Source organism: Diospyros lotus, chromosome 10 (assembly GCF_014633365.1).
Source record: "Diospyros lotus cultivar Yz01 chromosome 10, ASM1463336v1, whole genome shotgun sequence".
NCBI lineage: Eukaryota > Viridiplantae > Streptophyta > Magnoliopsida > Ericales > Ebenaceae > Diospyros > Diospyros lotus.
This window is the reverse complement of record NC_068347.1, coordinates 4,863,311-4,881,168: the sequence shown is the minus strand read 5'-3', so window position 1 is coordinate 4,881,168 and position 17,858 is coordinate 4,863,311. Positions and strand designations below refer to the sequence as shown.

General features: G+C 41.8%; 1 protein-coding gene across 3 annotated transcripts in view; it reads right to left on the bottom strand.

Moving 5' to 3' along the window:
• LOC127811881 (diacylglycerol kinase 5-like) overlaps window positions 1-17,858 on the bottom strand; it is an 82,717-nt gene that overhangs the window by 28,106 nt on the left and 36,753 nt on the right. For all 3 annotated transcript variants that reach the window (XM_052352076.1, XM_052352074.1, XM_052352077.1), the window contains exon 7: window positions 16,559-16,607. In XM_052352076.1, the coding sequence (XP_052208036.1) occupies window positions 16,559-16,607 (49 nt within the window). The remainder of the gene's footprint in view (window positions 1-16,558; window positions 16,608-17,858) is intronic.

The window sequence follows — 17,858 nt, the reverse complement described above, 5'->3', positions numbered from 1 at the left end:
GAGGGAATTCGAGGAAGAAGAAGAAGAGAGGGAAAGGGAGACCTAGGAGAGAATTCAGCTAAAGGAAGAAAGCATAATTGTATTCCAAATCAACCACTTTCTAATTACATTAATGATGTCAATTGATAGGATAAAGTTTAACTAAAACAATTGTTAAATAAGATAAGAAGATATTAGTGTAATTAATTAATACGTGTATGTATATATATACACTTGTACTATACACTTGTGGGAAATATACACAGTTTATTTTATTCACATAACATGGTATCAGAGCCCTCCAAACCCTAACCTAACCCTAGCCGTTGCTGCTGCCATCAACCGCCACCATCACCGCCGGTCACTTCATCTGCCTTTGCCTTCTCGATCAACGGCCCTAGCTCACCCAGATCCAGTGGCTCCCAACCTTAGATCTACCGCCGCCTGTAGTTCGGGGCCCCCGATTTGCCTTTAGCTGTCGCGCCCTTCAAATTTGGCTGCGGATTGCTTAGATTCGGTCGCCATCGCTCAGTTGCTACTGCTTCTCCATATCTCCGGCGTGCGTCCTCTCTTTCTAGCAGCGACCGCCTTCTCCCTTAGCTTGTAACTGCCGGCTGGCTCAGCTCCTAGGTGTGTCCCTTCCAAATCTGGCCGTTGCCATTGCGACTGTCGATTGTCTAGATCCGGCCATCCTCAAGCGACCCCAGATCTGGCCGTTAGTCTTTAGATCAGCCCAGATCGGGCCACCATGAAATTCACCCTACTCCAGATCCAATTTGCTCTAGATTTGCTGTTTTTTCCGCATCATGTCTTCATCTTGAGCTCACTCTTCATCCACAAGCCACTCCACCATGTCCACACCTGTAACCATTCCCCATTTTTCGGCACACCAGTTATTACCACAAAGAAGTTGAGTGGATAGAATTATTTTGCTTGGTCATCTGCAGTTGAAATTTGGTTTCTTGGCCATGGCCTTGAGAATCATTAATCAAAGACTATTTCAACTGTTCCTAAGGGCGATCAACCTCTTTGGTGGAAGGAGGATGCTCAGTTATTGAGTTTATTGTGGTAGACCATTGAACCAACCTTGATGTCGATATTTCAACCTCTTGGGCTCGTGAGCTGTATACTAATGACATCACTCATTTATGATGTGATTGGTGCTTTATTCAATTTACGACAGGCCGATTTGGATATGACCACGTATTTGGGTAAGCTTCAAGCTTCTATTATCGATTTTAACAAGTTGATGCCCTTTGATACCAATATCAAGAAACAACAGCAATAGCGTGATCAAATGTTTACTATCCTCTGTTTTCATGGAATTCGACCGAAGCTTGAATTAGTTAAGACACGGATTCTTGACAGTGCTTCTCTCACTCCTTTGACAGAGGTAGTTTCCAAGCTACTTAGAGCCTCTTTTATTACTGTTGATTGTGGCATGTCCATACCTGGAGATCACTTTGCCCTTATTACGACATCGTGGTCATCGGGGTGGTGGTCATCCTCGGCCCCAATATTCCTATTGTAGTTGTCTTGGTCACATTAGAGAGACTCGCTATCGCCTACATGGTCGTCCACCTCACGCAACCAATACTAATAACATGGTTGTGGGCGCTTTGGAGGGTCAGGCATCTATCACACCCAATGATTCCTCACCAATGACTATCTCTGAGGAGGAGTATACTTAGTTTCTTTAGTTTCAGGCGGCACAACAGGCTACGTCACTTGTCACATCCCTTGCTAACACTGGTAACCCTACTGCCTGCTTTACTAAATCTTCCTCTTTTCTTGGCCAATGGATCTTCGACTCCGGTGCCACTAATCACATGTCTAGTAATCGTTCTCTCCTATCTCATATTCAAACTTTACAGTCTCTACCTCTTGTTACATCGGTTGATGGCTCTCAAGCCTCAATCACGGGTATTGGCACCGCATCACCTCTTCCTACTTTACCATTTTCATCTGTTTTACATTTACCACAATGTACCTTTAATTTGTTTTGTCAGTCAACTCACTCATAGTCTTAATTGCTCTATAACCTTTTTGTCTGATTTTATTCTTGTGCAAGATCGGAGGATCAGACAGACGATTGACACGGGGCTTGAGTCTAATGGTCTCTACTATCTGTCTCTCCCTGCTTCTTCAATGGCATGCATGATGACAACTTCTCCACTACAAGTCCATTGTCAGTTGGGGCACCCATCTCTTCTTAATCTCAGGAAGATAGTTCCCAGTTTCTCTAGTATTTATTCCTTAGAATGTGAGTCTTGTCAACTTAGGAAACATAGTCGTAGTTCTTTCCCAAGTAGAGTTAATAAACATGCTAGTTCTCCTTATTCAGTAGTCCATTCAGATGTATGGGGTCCCATTCGTGTTAGTTCCAAAGACGGTTTTCGTTATTTTGTAACATTTATTCATGATTTCTCTCGAACTACACGATTATATTTAATGAAAACGCGTTCAGAGTTATTTTCAGTTTTCACTACATTTTGTGTTAAAATTAGAACACAATTTAATTTGCCTATCCGTGTTCTTCGTAGTGATAATGCTCTTGAATATTTGTCTCTCCCCTTTAGATCTTATATGACATCTAATGGGATTCTGCACCAAACTTCATGTCTTGGAACCCCACAACAAAATGGGGTGGCTGAATGCAAGAATCGTCATTTAATTGAGACAGCCCGCACGCTTCTTCTTCATATGCATGTTCCGCTTCAATACTGGGGTGATGTTGTCTTAATTGTATGTTACTTAATTAACCGCATGCCATCTTCTATCTTTAATGACCAGATTCCTCATTCCATTCTTTTTCCTCAGGTTGAATTATATTCTCTTCCCCCTCGTATCTTTGGGAGTACGTGCTTTGTTCACCACTTTGCCCCAGGTCATGATAAGTTATCCGCTCGTTCCGTCAAATGTGTTTTTCTGGGTTATTCCCACCTTCAGAAAGGGTATCATTGTTACCCTCCTCAATTAACTCGATATTTTGTTTCAGCGGATGTTACTTTCTTTGAGTCATCTCCTTATTTCCCTTGTTCTTCTGAGGTCTCCAAGTCTATGTCTGCTGGGTTACCTTTGCTTGTCCCTTTTCCTGACCTTACATCATCTCCATCTCCACCATCCTTTTCCTCTCGCCTTGATCGCCCCGATCTTCAGGTCTATCAACGGCATCCACAACTCGTGGCCCAACCAGCACCGCCTGTCGTCGCTAGTCCGAGGGAGCCGTCTCTTGACTCATCCTCTATGCCGATTAGTTCTTCCTCCTCTGGTCTGTCGCCTCCGACTTCTGATCTTGACTTACCTATTGCTCTTCGTAAAGGTATTCGTCATTGCACCACCTTCCATCCCATTTTGCTAGCTATGATTCTTTGTCCCCTGGATATTCTGTTTTTATTTCTTCTTTATCTTCTGTTCCTTTTCCTAAATCTGTTCCTGGAGCTCTTTCCCATCCAAGGTGACGGGCTGCTATGGTCGAAGAAATGTCTGCCTTACATTCTACTGGGACTTGGTACCTCTTCCCAAGGGTAAGTCTATTGTTGGTTGTCGCTAGGTTTACACTGTTAAAGTTGGCCCTGATGGCCAGATTGATCGTCTTAAGGCTCACCTTGTTGCCAAAGGATATACTCAGGTAATCAAATTTTAAAAAAAATCTTACTTAAACAAAATCTCAAATCTAAATTCCACATTTTAAATAAAACCTAAATCCCAATAACTAAAATTAAATTTACTAATTCAAATTTCTCATCATTCTACCCTTGTCAAAAGAAAAAAAAAAAAAACCATGACCTCTAGTTTTATAGACTCCCATTACTCAACCACCTAACCTTAAGGTAATCGGTAGAATGGCCTTCTATCATCATCTTCCACGTACTTGTGTTACCAATGGTCAAGCACTATCATCGATACTCATTCAAAATGGGAAGATCTTGCTACCACCATGGGAGTATCCCTATTAACTCTTGTATAACTCCAGATAAACCAAAACATTGCCAAGTCTGCCATATACAAGCTTACAACTCACATATCCAAATGCCAGAATCTTCAACGAAATGTTTTCCTCAACAGAGAAAAAGGAGTACCCAAGGCTTCAACAAAAAGATGACCAAACTCAGGGTGATGTTAGAGATAACGACAATATTTGATTATCTTAAATTGGCTGTATGATGAGCATTATATCATCCCACTGATTGGGGAAGAATATAACCTTGATTATACAATTATCATTTACCACTTAAGTTCACACAATATCCACCATTGCTGGGTACCCAATGAAGAGAATGACTAATAGACGAGCATTGCACGAGGAAGGAGAAAATGTTACATGAGAGTAAGGGGAGAGTGAGAAACCAAAGGCATGGCAGAGGAGATCATTTCAACGTTCTTCAGGGAACCTGTTTCATCACTGGGAGAGTCTAAGAAGTTTTCAAGGTCTCTCAAGGGCTTGTGAGAAGCTTAGATGGAATTCTTGGGGCCATGATTGAGGTTCTAAGCAATGTATATCCCAAGTTTTGAATTACAGGGGTAACATGTTTAGCAATAAGGCTTCTAGTGCATCGAATGCTGTCTTTGTTGATTTACTTCACCTGGTGGTTAGTAGACAAGAATTATATAGCACTTTTGCAAAATGTAAAAGGGTGGAGGATATTGATATTCCAAAAAGGACTAGATTAAGGAATAAGCTTAAGTTTGCTTTCATTCCATTTGCATCAGTGGATGAGGCTGGAGTTGCAATTAACAGGCTCAATGGCTGCATGCTGTATGGAAGAGAGATTTTTTGTTAGATGGTCTAGGAAGAATGAAACTAAAAAGGAGCTCGGGAACAAATCACTTGAGAAGCAGGGATATTAGGTGGAGGTTGGCAAGAATAAAGGTTATTCACAGAAAATCTGCAGAAGTGATCACAGTTCACCTGTTATTTGCAAATCCTTTGTGGAGGTTGTCAAGTCTCAGGTACCCAAGCTTATCTATCATCTGTCAGTCGAAGACTGCTCTTGGTCAAGTTGTTGTGCAGTGGGATATGTAAAGGAGTTATCAATAATTCCTAGACTGCAAGATATCTTTACTCAGGAAGGTGTTAATTCATGTCAGTTTAAGTCTATGGGAGGTAAAATGATGCTATTGCTATTTGATAATAATAGTGTTAGAAGAACCATGCTGGAGCAGGGTGCTCCATGGTTGTCTCAATGGTTTGAATCAGTGAGAGAATGGGTCCCTGAGGTTGTTAGTTTTGAAAGCTTCATTTGGTTGCAGTATGAGAAGGTATTCTCTTGACTGCATGGAATTCTAACTTCTTCAATGTGATTACTGCTCAGTCGGGGAAGCTTATCTATGCTATCCTGACGCTCTGGGTAGAAGAAGACTTGATGTGGCATGATTACTGATTTTCACGACCTTTTGAACAAATATCAGTAACTTATTGCAGTGTAAGATGGACGGCTGAGTTTTTTATATCAGAATTTCAGAAGAACCCATCTTTCCTTCACATCAATTTTCATGTTCTCGAAATTTTCATGTGTCTTTCCTTGAAACTCAACCCTACTTTCCCAAAAATCATCTTCAGGGGGAGCATATTGAGAAAGAAGATAATTTTTTGAATTCTAATGTTGAAGAGGATAATTCCTTAAAACTCTATGATTCTCGTCCTACCATGATTGGTACTCCCCTCCACTCTGATAAACAACTCAAGGATATAAATGTTCCAAACATTGTGGAACAGGGTGTGTTTGGTTCACAGGTGCCTAGCGTGATGGGATTGGAACCAGGGGGAGAATTACCACAAACGGATCAAAATATTCCAAAACCGGGGCTTCAATTTTATACAAGAAGGCAAACCCTGAAGAATACTATCAATCCGAATATTCCTCTAACAATTGAACAATCAACGTCTTTGAATGATGGGCCTTTCGATAGTACTTCTTCTTCTCATAGTAACTCTAAACTCACTCCTTCAAATTATTCTTCATTTGACTTATCCAATCTTGATGTCCCTATTGCTACTAGGAAAGGAGTGAAATTTTGTACCAAACACCCAATTGCTAAATACCTGCCATACCAAAAATTGTCTAATTATCATAAGGTCTTTCTTTCAAATATTTCTAACCTACATGTCCCAAGAACAATTCAGGATGCCCTTAGTGACCCAGATTGGAAGTTAGCAGTCCAAGAGGAAATGAGTGCTCTTAAAAAGAATGCAACTTGGGAGATTGTGAACAAACCAGAAGGCAAAACAACGGTAGGTTATAAGTGGGTATTTACTATAAAATGTAAAGCAAATGGAAGTATAGAAAGATACAAAGTAAGGCTGGTTGCTAAGGGATTCACCCAAACATACAGCATCGACTATCAAGAAACATTTGCTCCAGTAGCTAAAATAAACTGTATTCGAGTTCTTCTCTCCCTTGCAGTGAATTTTGATTAGCCACTCCACCAATTTGATGTAAAGAATGCCTTCCTAAATGGTGATTTAGAAGAAAAAGTGTTTATGGATCTTCCACTAGGTTTTGAGAAGAGCCTCGGTACAAACAAGGTATGTCGTTTAAAAAAATCCTTGTATGGTCTAAAACAGTCTCTGAGAGTATGGTTTGAAAGATTTGAGAAGGCGATGAAAAGCTGTGGTTACATTCAGAGCCAACCAGATCACATACTGTTCTTCAATCATGCTAGTGACGGTAAGAAAACAATCTTAATTGTCTATGTGGATGATATAATAATGACTGGTGATGACAAGGGAGAGATTGAAGAGCTTAAGAGGAGATTAACTCATGAGTTCGAGATCAAGGACTTGGGTCCTCTAAAGTGCTTTCTTGGGATGGAATTTGCAAGATCTAAGGACGGGATCTTTGTCAACCAACATAAGTATATTCTGGATTTACTCAGTGAAACAGGAATGCTTCGGTGTAAGGTTGTTGAAACTCCCATTGAATCCAACTTAAAACTTCAACCTGCCGAGGCCAAGAAAGTGGTAGAAAGGGAGAAATATCAAAGACTTATGGGTAGACTTATCTATCTATTCCATACTCGACTAGACATAGCTGTCACGGACAAGGGCGAGGGCGTCTGTTATTCGAAGGGTAATGTAGTAATAATGGGAGTAGGCGGTTGGAGCTTAGAAGTGTGTAAAAGCTAGTAGTCAGATGATTGTAATTCAAATGTTGGCGCCTCCTTGAGGAGGGTATATAAGCCAGTTCATTGCCCCTTTAGCGGGCATCTGAAAATACAATTGAATCACATTTCCCTCACCTATCTCTCTCTCAATTCTCTCTCTTTCTAATTCTCTATCTCTCTCCCTCAAATTCCACTACCTGTGGGTATCCCTTTTGCGCGCAATTCAGCCCGAATTGCAGCGGAAGCTATTGCCAAATCTAAGATCTAACAATTTGGTATCAGAGCACGTTCGTGGGCGATCGAGAGGGCCATGGCAGACGGCACTCGAATGAAGCATATGGAAGCGCAGCTCCAGCAGGTGACTGCGTCGGTTTCGGAGATGCAGAATCAGATGGATACGTTTGAAAGTTCGATGGAAAGAAAGATCGATGGAGCGGTGAATGTTTGGCGGGAGGAGAGTCGATCACAGATGGCTCGGTTGGAGGAGCAAATGAGAGAACAGAACCAAACGCCCTGGGATCACATGCATCAATTTATGCTGATGTTGTCATGCCAAACTCAGGTACGAATCTCTCCAGAGTTTCCTCTGAGGGAGCATTTGGAACCGATCCTCAACGATCTAGGGGGTAATGGTAGATCGGAGGGATCTGCGGAGTTGGACGCAGAACAACCAATGATGGAGGAAATCGTGGGCGTCAGGAGATCAGGCGTAGCACAAGGATCGAACCAGAGCGGGACGTTGATGCCACGTATGGAGATTCCTTTATTTGATGGCCAGAATCTGCGATGGTGGGTGAGGCGTTGTGAGAGAGTGTTTCGTCTCTACAACGTGGCCGAGCAACTGAAGGTAGCAACTGCGGCAGCCTACCTTAACGATGTGGGGGATGCGTGGTACCAGGGGTGGATGGGAGTGAAAGACGAGTGTTCTTGGGAAGAATTTGTGGAAGGGATGTGTGGAAGATTTAGGGAGAAAGGAATGTTAGACGTAGTAGAAGAATTTAATAAACTGAAACAAGGAGGATCTGTGCAAGTCTACCAACATAAGTTTGAAGAATTGAAGGCACTCATGTTAATTTCCAATCCCACACTCACCGAAGGCTACTTCGTGTCAAGCTTCATCAGCAGCTTGAGCGAAGAAATCAGCCCCATAGTGAAAATGTTTCAACCAAAAACTGTACAGTAGGCTACTGAGTGTGCTAAGCTGCAAGAACTAGCGGTAGAGGCCTTATCGAAGAAGCAGAGAGAGGTTAGTAGAGGTTGGAAGGTGCCTAATCAACAGAGTAACAGGGGGTGGAATAAGGAAGGACGAACAGGGGGATCCAACGGGAAGGCGTTAGCTCTACCAGCTCCATCCCCATCATTTGGGAACAATTTGAGAGAATAGAGAAGGTTAGCTGGGCTTTGTTTCAGGTGTGGAGACAAATATAAGCCAAGCCATCAATGCAAACGCCAATCGTTGTTGTTAGAAGGTACCGAGGATGGGGAAGAAGAAGTTGAGGACACCGAGAACCAAGAGAACGAAGAGAAAATGGAGATTTCTCTCCATGCACTAAGGGAAGTATCCACAAGTAAAATCATAAAAGTAGACGATAAGGCACAGGAGGATGACCTGTCTATACTCATTGACAGCGGAAGCACACATAGCTTCTTGGATGAAAGGGTGGCTAAGAGGCTCCATTGTCGACTTACTAGGACACTACCATTGTCTGTTACGGTGGCTAACGGACAAAAGGTGATCTGTAAGTCTGCTTGCATGGGATTCTGTTGGCAAATGCAGGGGGAGAACTTCGAAGCTGACCTAAGACTTCTCTGGTTAGGAGGCTGCGATATGGTCTTACGCATGGATTGGATGCGGGAAGTAAGCCCCATTTGCCTTGATTTTAAGAAGATGGAAGTCACTTTTGACAAAGGGGAAAAACGAATGACTATCACTGGCGGTGCAGAGGCGGGTACTTGTAAACTCATTTCAGGCAAAAGACTACATAAGCTATTCAAACGCAAGTGGACACAGGTGGCTCAATTGTTCTCGATACAAACAATTGAGCAGGAGGAGGACGAGTTGGATCTTGGGGGCAAAATCAAGGTGGAAGCAACGAAGCAGGGCTCCATTCCTTGGGAGGTAACTCAACTGGACTTACTTGATGAACTCTTAGATGAATTTAAGGATTTGTTTGAGGAACCGAAAGCTCTACCTCCTCCCAGACCAATTGACCACACCATAACCCTAAAACCCAATTCAGAGCCGGTTAACATTCGTTCCTACCGGTATCCCCCAAAATAAAAGGCTAAGATCGAACGCATGATCAAAGAAATGCTTCAACAATTAGTCATTCGACCCAGCCTTAGCCCATATGCCTCTCCTCTTCTCTTAGTTAAAAAGAAGGACGGCAGTTGGCGGCTTATAGACTACCGCCAACTCAACTCCCTTACCATAAAGAATAAGTTTCCCATCCCTATCATAGAAGACCTACTAGACAAGGTACATGGAGCTAAAGTTTTCTCCAAACTTGACCTCCGTTCCGGATATCACCAAATTCGTATGAATCCCCAAGATATCCACAAAACAGCCTTTAGGACCCACCAAGGACACTACGAATTCCTAGTTATGCCTTTCGGTTTAACTAACGCGCCAGCAATTTTCCAAGCCCTCATGAACCAGATATTCGAACGTTATCTCCGCCAATTCATTCTGGTTTTCTTTGATGATATCCTAATTTACAATCCCAGTTTCCCTAAACACATAGAGCATTTACGGTTAACCTTGCAAATCCTTAGATTCAATAAGTTGTTCATCAAGAAGTCCAAATGTGCCTTTGCACAAACCCAAGTGGAATATTTGGGCCATGTTATATCAGAGAAGGGGGTGAGCACTGACCCCCAAAAGATTACTGCTATGAATGACTGGCCACGGCCGGCCACTATGAAGAGTTTGCGGGGATTCTTGGGTCTCACGAGTTATTACAGGCGATTTGTTAAAAATTACAGCATCATCAACAAGCCACTCATGGTGTTGCTCAAAAAAGATGGATTTCATTGGGATGAAGCAGTGGAAACCGCCTTTGATCTACTCAAAAAGGCCATGTGTGAGATTCCTACATTGACCCTCCCCGATTTTAATCAACCGTTTGTTCTGGAAACCGATGCTAGCAACTATGGAGTAGGAGCAGTGTTGGCTCAGGGAGGGAGGCCTATAGCCTTCATCAGCCAGGCTTTAGCTCCAAAGCACCTCGGTCTTAGTGTGTACGAGAAGGAACTCCTGGCGGCGTTGATAGCCGTCGACAAATGGCGGCATTATTTCGAAGGGAGTAAGATAGTTATTCGCACTGACCATGAAAGCTTGAAATTCCTATTGCAACAGAAGTTACACACACACCTCCAACGGAAAGGTATGTCTAAACTCATGGGGCTTGATTACACTATTCAATACAAGAAGGGTGTAACGCCCCGCTTTTCCGAGCGTTAAATAACTTAGGAATTTCAGGAATATATATATATTTTTTTATAAACCATTCCCGACAACCCCTTTTATCTTCCCAACATACTAAACAAGAACCGATAAGCCAAGACAGATAATCATCATAAATGCGGAACTTAAAATCGAAACTTGATATGGTACAGAATCGTAATCCACTTTAATCATAAAATAAGAATTTGGACCATTACATCTTTAAATACTTAATTACATGGAGACTCATCATCAAGAGATAACAACTGAGTACCTCATTTGATACAATCCTAAAAATACCTCACAATTACATTAAACCATAACAATTATACATGATCACCAATATAATAATATATCCAGACTACTCATGAGAAAACAAATACAGGGACAACTTGCCAAACTCATCGGTTACGTCATCACGTGCCGTTACGTCTCAATCACATCCCTGCCATATCTGCAAGTCCTATCTGGAACATGGAATGTTCCAAGGGCATAACCCATTAGAAGATGAAACTTCTAGTGAGAGTTTAAAAACATGATACGTGAATGCATAATGCAAATACGTGAACAAACACTTGCCCTAGTGTAACTTCCCAGGCCCGGCTCGGCACAGAACCCTAGACAAAATCCCGAACCTCTACAGGATAAGCCTAACGTTGTTCCATCGTTGCCCTTGGGGAATTACGGCTACACTCTGAGGGTGACATCCCATTCCCATGCACAAATATCAGTATGACAATAATATCGTGCCATGCAAATATCACGACTTTCCATGCAATATGACAAAATGAATCATATCTTTCGTAAATATCATGCATATATAAGCAATCACATCTTTCATAAATATCATGCATAATAAACAATCATATCATATAGGATAGGAAAAACTCACATTTAGCACGAAGTTCGAACTTCCTCGAAAAACGCGCATCGCTTCGATATGTGTGCCTGACCTCGATTCTCGTGCCAACTCTCAAAAGTTGCACCAATCACATCATCTCGATCACCTTAATCATCAAAATGATATTTAATTACTAAATATCCTCAATATTCTATTTATTTCATTTTTCCTTCATTTTCTCTCATTTTTCCTTTCCAAAAATTTCAATAAATACCTCGGGACTATTTTCTCAAATCTAATTTCACAACAATTTATTATAGGCTATGAACTTCAAGGGAAAAATACTAAACTTACCCAGATGTTGCGTTTTCACGCAAAACGAGGTTCTTTTGTGCTAAAACCGAGACATTGGGAACCCGAACTTCAAAACTTTTTGCACCGACTTCCATAAAATATTTTTCTCCAATTTTTCCAGAAGCCCACGCGCCTAGGGCGAGTGGCGTGCGTGAAGCACCAGCGCGTAACCTGCACGCGCCGATTGTCTTCTCCTGCCATCTTTTTCCGGCGATGGCCGATTGTTCCACCCCTCGAAAGCCCTCCTTAAGTCGATCAAGATGGCATGTTTTTGGGTTTGAAAGAAGACTCGGAGATGCTCCGATTGGCTGTTTACAGGCTCGGCTTTGTCGCCCGCCTGGTTTTTCCGATGAAGCCTCGAAAACCCCTCAAACCTATACGAAAATGCCCCAAATTCTCCAGATAGCTTCTACACTTCATGGGCTTCAAAAGCCCCTTATTTTGGATGGCCAATTCGTTCGATTTCGTGGCCGATTTGAAGCCTTAATCTTCCCAACTTTCGGCCACTTTGAATGCCTATTTATAGGCATTTTCAATCCTTAAAATGCTCGATTTCGACCAACCCCAGTCTCTTAGAGCCTCTACCTCCCCCAAGTCGGTCCAAAAACCCACCGAAATGCTCCATTTTTCGCGATCAAAGTGGGCAAACTTTCGGCCGAAAGTTAGCTCGATTCTGATGCAATTTTGGCCACTTGTTAGCCAAAAATCTCATCTTGGCCTTGCCCCCAAGGTCCCCCAGCCATTTCCTCATGTCTCCCATGGCTGAATTCGGCGACAGGATGGCTGGTCGGCCATGGTTGCTTGGAATTTTCTTGAAATTGCATTATAGCCCCTTACATTTTGGCTTTCTCACTTTAACCCATTTTCACAAGGCCCTTCAACTTTGCATAATTGTATTTACGACCCTCAAGCCTAAAAACATCTATTTGACTCCTGAAAATTCCGAAAAAACATTGTTTCGGCCTCCCTCTGGCAATTTTGAAAAACTGCACTTTGGCCCGAATATTTATTTTGGCCATAAACCTCTTTGTTTCTTCCTGAAACCACTGAAGGGTTGTTTCTTATGAAAAATCGAAGCCCCCTCAAGCTTCCGTTAACTTCCCGAAAATCGTTTATAAAAATTCGGTATTGCAACCTTAATTGGTAGCTGCATTTTAGCTGTATCGAAAACCGTTCCCGATCCGATTTCTTTTGGCACCATAAATCCTATCTCGAGACGCTCGTTAATGCCACGTAATTTTTCTTTGGCATCTTGGCTCCAGAGCACTCCCTGCAGTCAATTCGGTCAATTTTTCGGGCTATTCAAATACCAATCTTCTCTGAAATCCCATTTTTCTAATAAATTGCTTATTCCAAATTTCTCGGGTATTACAAAGGGACACGAGAATAAGGCAGCTGATGCCCTTTCCCGCTGTATGGAGGAAGGAACAGCCGCAGCCATGACTTTTGTCATACCAGAATGGCACCTAGAGGTCGCAGCCAGTTACGCGCACACAGAGTGGACCAGGAATCTAATGGAGCAACTGACATTAGACCCCATGAGCAAACCGGGTTATTCACTAAGGAATGGGTTGTTACGCTACAAAGAGAAGCTGGTGATCAAGGATGATGAGCTGCTACGACGAAAGATCCTAACCGCTTTGCACGACTCGCCCGTAAAAGGCCATTCGGGGGTCCAAAGCACGTATAACCGAGTACAACAATTATTTTATTGGCCGGGGTTGAAGAAGGCCGTGCAGAGTTATATTAAGAATTGTGACATTTGTAGCCGGTGTAAACATGAGAACATTCACCCTCCAGGGCTGCTGCAACCATTGCCTCAATCGGAGCAAGCGTGGGTTAGCATCAGTATGGACTTCGTGGAAGGATTACCCAAGTCAGAGGGCAAAGATTGCATATTAGTAATCGTGGACAGACTCACCAAATACAGCCATTTCCTAAGTCTCACTCATCCCTTCACAGCCCAAGAAGTGGCTCAAGTGTTCCTTGATCAGGTTGGAAAATTACACGGTTTACCTCGCGTCATTGTATCTGATCGCGACGAAGTCTTTACCAGCTTACTATGGAAGGAGCTTATGAAATCACTGGGAACCTAGCTCCACATGTCCTTGGCCTATCATCCGGAAACGGATGGACAGACGGAACGTGCAAATCAATGCCTGGAGACCTACCTTAGGTGTGTGTGCTTGGTGCAGTCTGCCGGGTGGCACAAGTGGCTGCCCTTGGCACAATGGTGGTACAACACAAACTACCACTCGTCCTTGAAAATGACCTCGTTTGAGGCTTTATTCGGTTACAAACCACCACTGCTTCCGGTTAGTGGTGGCCCCAACTTGGTAGCCACAGTGGATGATTATCTCACTCAGCGGCAACAAGTGATGCAGACATTAAAGCGGGAATGGGCGAACGCCCAAAATCGCATGAAGCAATACGCTGACAAAAAGTAAAGTGAACGACAATTTTCAGTTGGGGACCGAGTTTATCTTAAACTGCGGCATGCCTAATTGAAGACTCTTTCACCAGCGGCCGTCTCCAAACTGAGTCCTAAATTCTATGGGTCGTATGAAGTCTTAGCTCGGGTGGGCAAAACGGCCTACCGAGTACAACTTCCCGTAGAGACTTCTATTCATCCTGTTTTCCACGTCTCTCTCCTCAAACCATCTCGTGGTAATAACCTGGTGAGCGCATCTCTGCCCCCGGCTGTTCTCGCATCGCAACAGACAGCTGAACCGGTCGCTATCGTGGATCGTTATATACAAACAAAATCTTCCCCTCACTCAGGTGCTCGTCCGTCGGTCCACCCTCCATCAAGAAAACAACACCTGAGAGTATCTCCCAGACCTACTCCAGCAATTTCCAAGGGCAGTCGAACTCCTATAAACTCTTCTTGAGGACAAGAAGAATCTTAAGGGGTGGGGAATTGTCACGGACAGGGGCGAGGGCATCTGTTATTCGAAGGGTAATGTAGTAATAATGGGAGTAGGCGGTTGGAGCTTAGAAGTGTGTAAAAGCTGGTAGTTAGATGATTGTAATTCAAATGTTGGCGCCTCCTTGAGGAGGGTATATAAGCCAGCTCATTGCCCCTTTAGTGGGCATTTGAAAATATAATTGAACACATTTCCCTCACCTATCTCTCTCTCGATTCTCTTTCTTTCTAATTCTCTATCTCTCTCCCTCAAATTCCACTACCTTCGGGTATCCCTTTCGCGCGCAATTTCGCCCGAATTGCAATTGCCAGATCCAAGATCTAACAATAGCCTTTGCTGTAAGTGTTGTAAGTCAATTTATGCACTCACCCGGTTCACAACATTTTGAAGCTACCTACAGAATTCTACGGTACCTAAAGGAACCCCTTGGAAAGGTCTACTTTTTAGAAAACGTGGACATCTTCATATAGAGGCTTATACAGATGCAGACAGGGCAGGGAGTATAACTGACAGAAGATCTACATCAGGGTGTTGCACCTTTGTGGGAGGCAATCTTGTTACTTGAAGGAGTAAGAAACAAAATGTGGTGGCTAGAAGCAGTGTTGAAGCCGAATTTCGTGCAGTTGCCCATGATATTTGTGAGGTCATGTGGATAAAGAGGCTTCTATTAGACTTGAGGGTTTCCACTTCCCTACCAGCTAAAGTTTACTGTGATAATAAAGCTGCAATCTCTATTACTAATAATCCAGTTCTCCATGACAAGACGAAGCATGTAGAGGTGGATAAACACTTTATTAAGGAAAAAATTGATAATGGAGTAATTTGTATGCCCTATATTCCAACAGTTGACCAAGTGGCTGATATTCTTACAAAATGATTACACAAAACTCAGTTTGAGAAACTTGTGAGCAAGCTTGCCATGGAAGATATCTTCAAGCCAACTCGTGGGAGAGTGTAGAAATAGAAGTATTTTGAATATAGAATATTCTTTGTATATCTTAGAAGCTATGTATATTCTGTGTATATTCCTCTTTCCTTTTTGTCATTTTCCTTTTGTATTATTCTCTTCCTCTATAAAGAGAAAAGGAGAATCAATGTATAATCTTAAGAAATAGAGAAATATATTTTCTCAACCTTGTTTGGAGCTTCTAATCTTGTGTTTCACAAGAGAACCAAGCATATTGAAATTGATTGCTACTTTGTTAGAGAAAATGTGCTCTCTAGGGATATAGTTACAACATATGTGGGTTCCAACAATCAATTGGCCGATTTACTCACCAAGTTGCTTAGAGGTTCTCGTGTGAATTATATTTGTACCAAACTAGGCATGCTCAATATATATGCTCCAGCCTAAGGGGGAGTGTCAAATAAAATAAGTAAGGGGTATTAGTGTAATTAACTCTAAATACTTGTATGTTTATATATACTCTTGTATTGTACATTTGGAGAATATACATAAATTATTTCATTCACATAACAAGGTATAAGACAATTCACAAGTTCTTGTTAGTAAAACTACAATCCACCAGTTAACTCTTTGAACCTATTACAAATAGGCCATGAATGACACAATTCATTAAATCTCTAAAAACAACATTTTTAAGACTTCATCAATGATTAATTCACTAAAAACTGTATAAGAGGCAGCGAATTGGATCTAATTGAATCCAACTATTCTATGACCTTATTATCTTTCACATCCAAAATTGATGTATTTTTAGTGTTTGCTATGCTTGATCCCTGAGCAACAAACAGCACATACACAATTTGACAATAATATACTAGAAGTTTTAGTTTTGTAATCCCAGAGGCTGATCCTTATATGGTGCATATAAGATGATTGCTGCAAATAAACAGTACCTAGTGGACTAGCAGTGGGTTATTCAATGGTGAAAATACACTTACCCATGCTGAAGTAATTCCAGAACCCTCCACGAAAAGTGTGATAACCTTCCTGAGAAGGAATCAAATAATAACTATGTGAAAGCATGGATCCTTAAAATTTAATCATAAGTGGACAAATATCACGATAGAGAAGTCAATAAGTACAAATCATGTAATCAAGTAAGTCAATGGCTTAAATCAGTTTTCCTGGAAACTTCTCAATAGTGGATTTTTATCTTCTTTATGAGCTTGGAAAATCAAGTTTAAAGGGGTTCCTTGCAAGGAGCAACCAAGAATCAGAACCTCTTGAGGTCCCTTGTTTGTCTTGGTCAATGGGCACTAAAGATCTTGTTTTGATGAATGATGAATGATCTTGCAGAGAAATATAGTTCAAAAGCTTTTTCATCTGAAAAGATTAAAGGAAAGGGCTGCCAGATATACTTTAGCAAAATTAAAATGACAAAGTTTCTTCTTTCATGTACTATTGTTTTTTTGTTTTGTTTATGATGTGATTGCTTTAATCAATTCAAGATCATTATCCAAAGCTTCTGAGAACTAAATATAAGCTTAAACTTGAGCATTTGCAGGCCAAGATTTGTAACATCCATTTAGTGGCTTTAATGTAAGTTAATGGTAGCGTTCCTTTTGTTGTGTGGATTTGTCTAGGGGAGAAAAGAATGTAAGTGGTAAAGGAAGCAAGGAGAGAGAAATTTCAGGTGACAGAGCATTCTACCAGTCGACAGAATGCTGAAGGTTGTCGACTGATCGCCTCTTAGCATTTTGTCAGTCGACAGATTCTAAAGAAACTGTCGACCGATTTGGCCGCGAAAGGCCATTTTTCGCACGGAGGAGAACCGTCCACCTCTCAAATCTTCTACCACCTCCCATGCACGTGCAAGACAGTTGATTAAGGGGATTAATAGGGTGCAAACCATGCATAAAAATCTAAGTTATAGGCAAGTTTAAATATCAACTTTCCTAACAAGCTAGAAGAAGAGCAATTGAGGCGGTGGAATTGAGAGAAGCTCTCCAGCTGCTAGGGTTCTTTTCTCCTCCATTCCTCTTCATTTTGTGGCTTCCAAGGCTTCTAGAGAAGGATTATAATTGGTAGAAAACACACCTTCTAGCTCTCTTTAGATTAGAATCCTGTTTTCCTCTGTTTTATGGCTAAAAAGATATGTAAATCTCTATATGTGGCAGCCTATAGGTGGTGTTGAAGGTAAAGAGGAGTTAGAGATTGATAAAGAAGGAAGCTAAGGCAAGTTCCTATCTTTTCCAATGGCTATAAGTCTGGAATTTCAGCTTTTGAGATGGTTTTTAC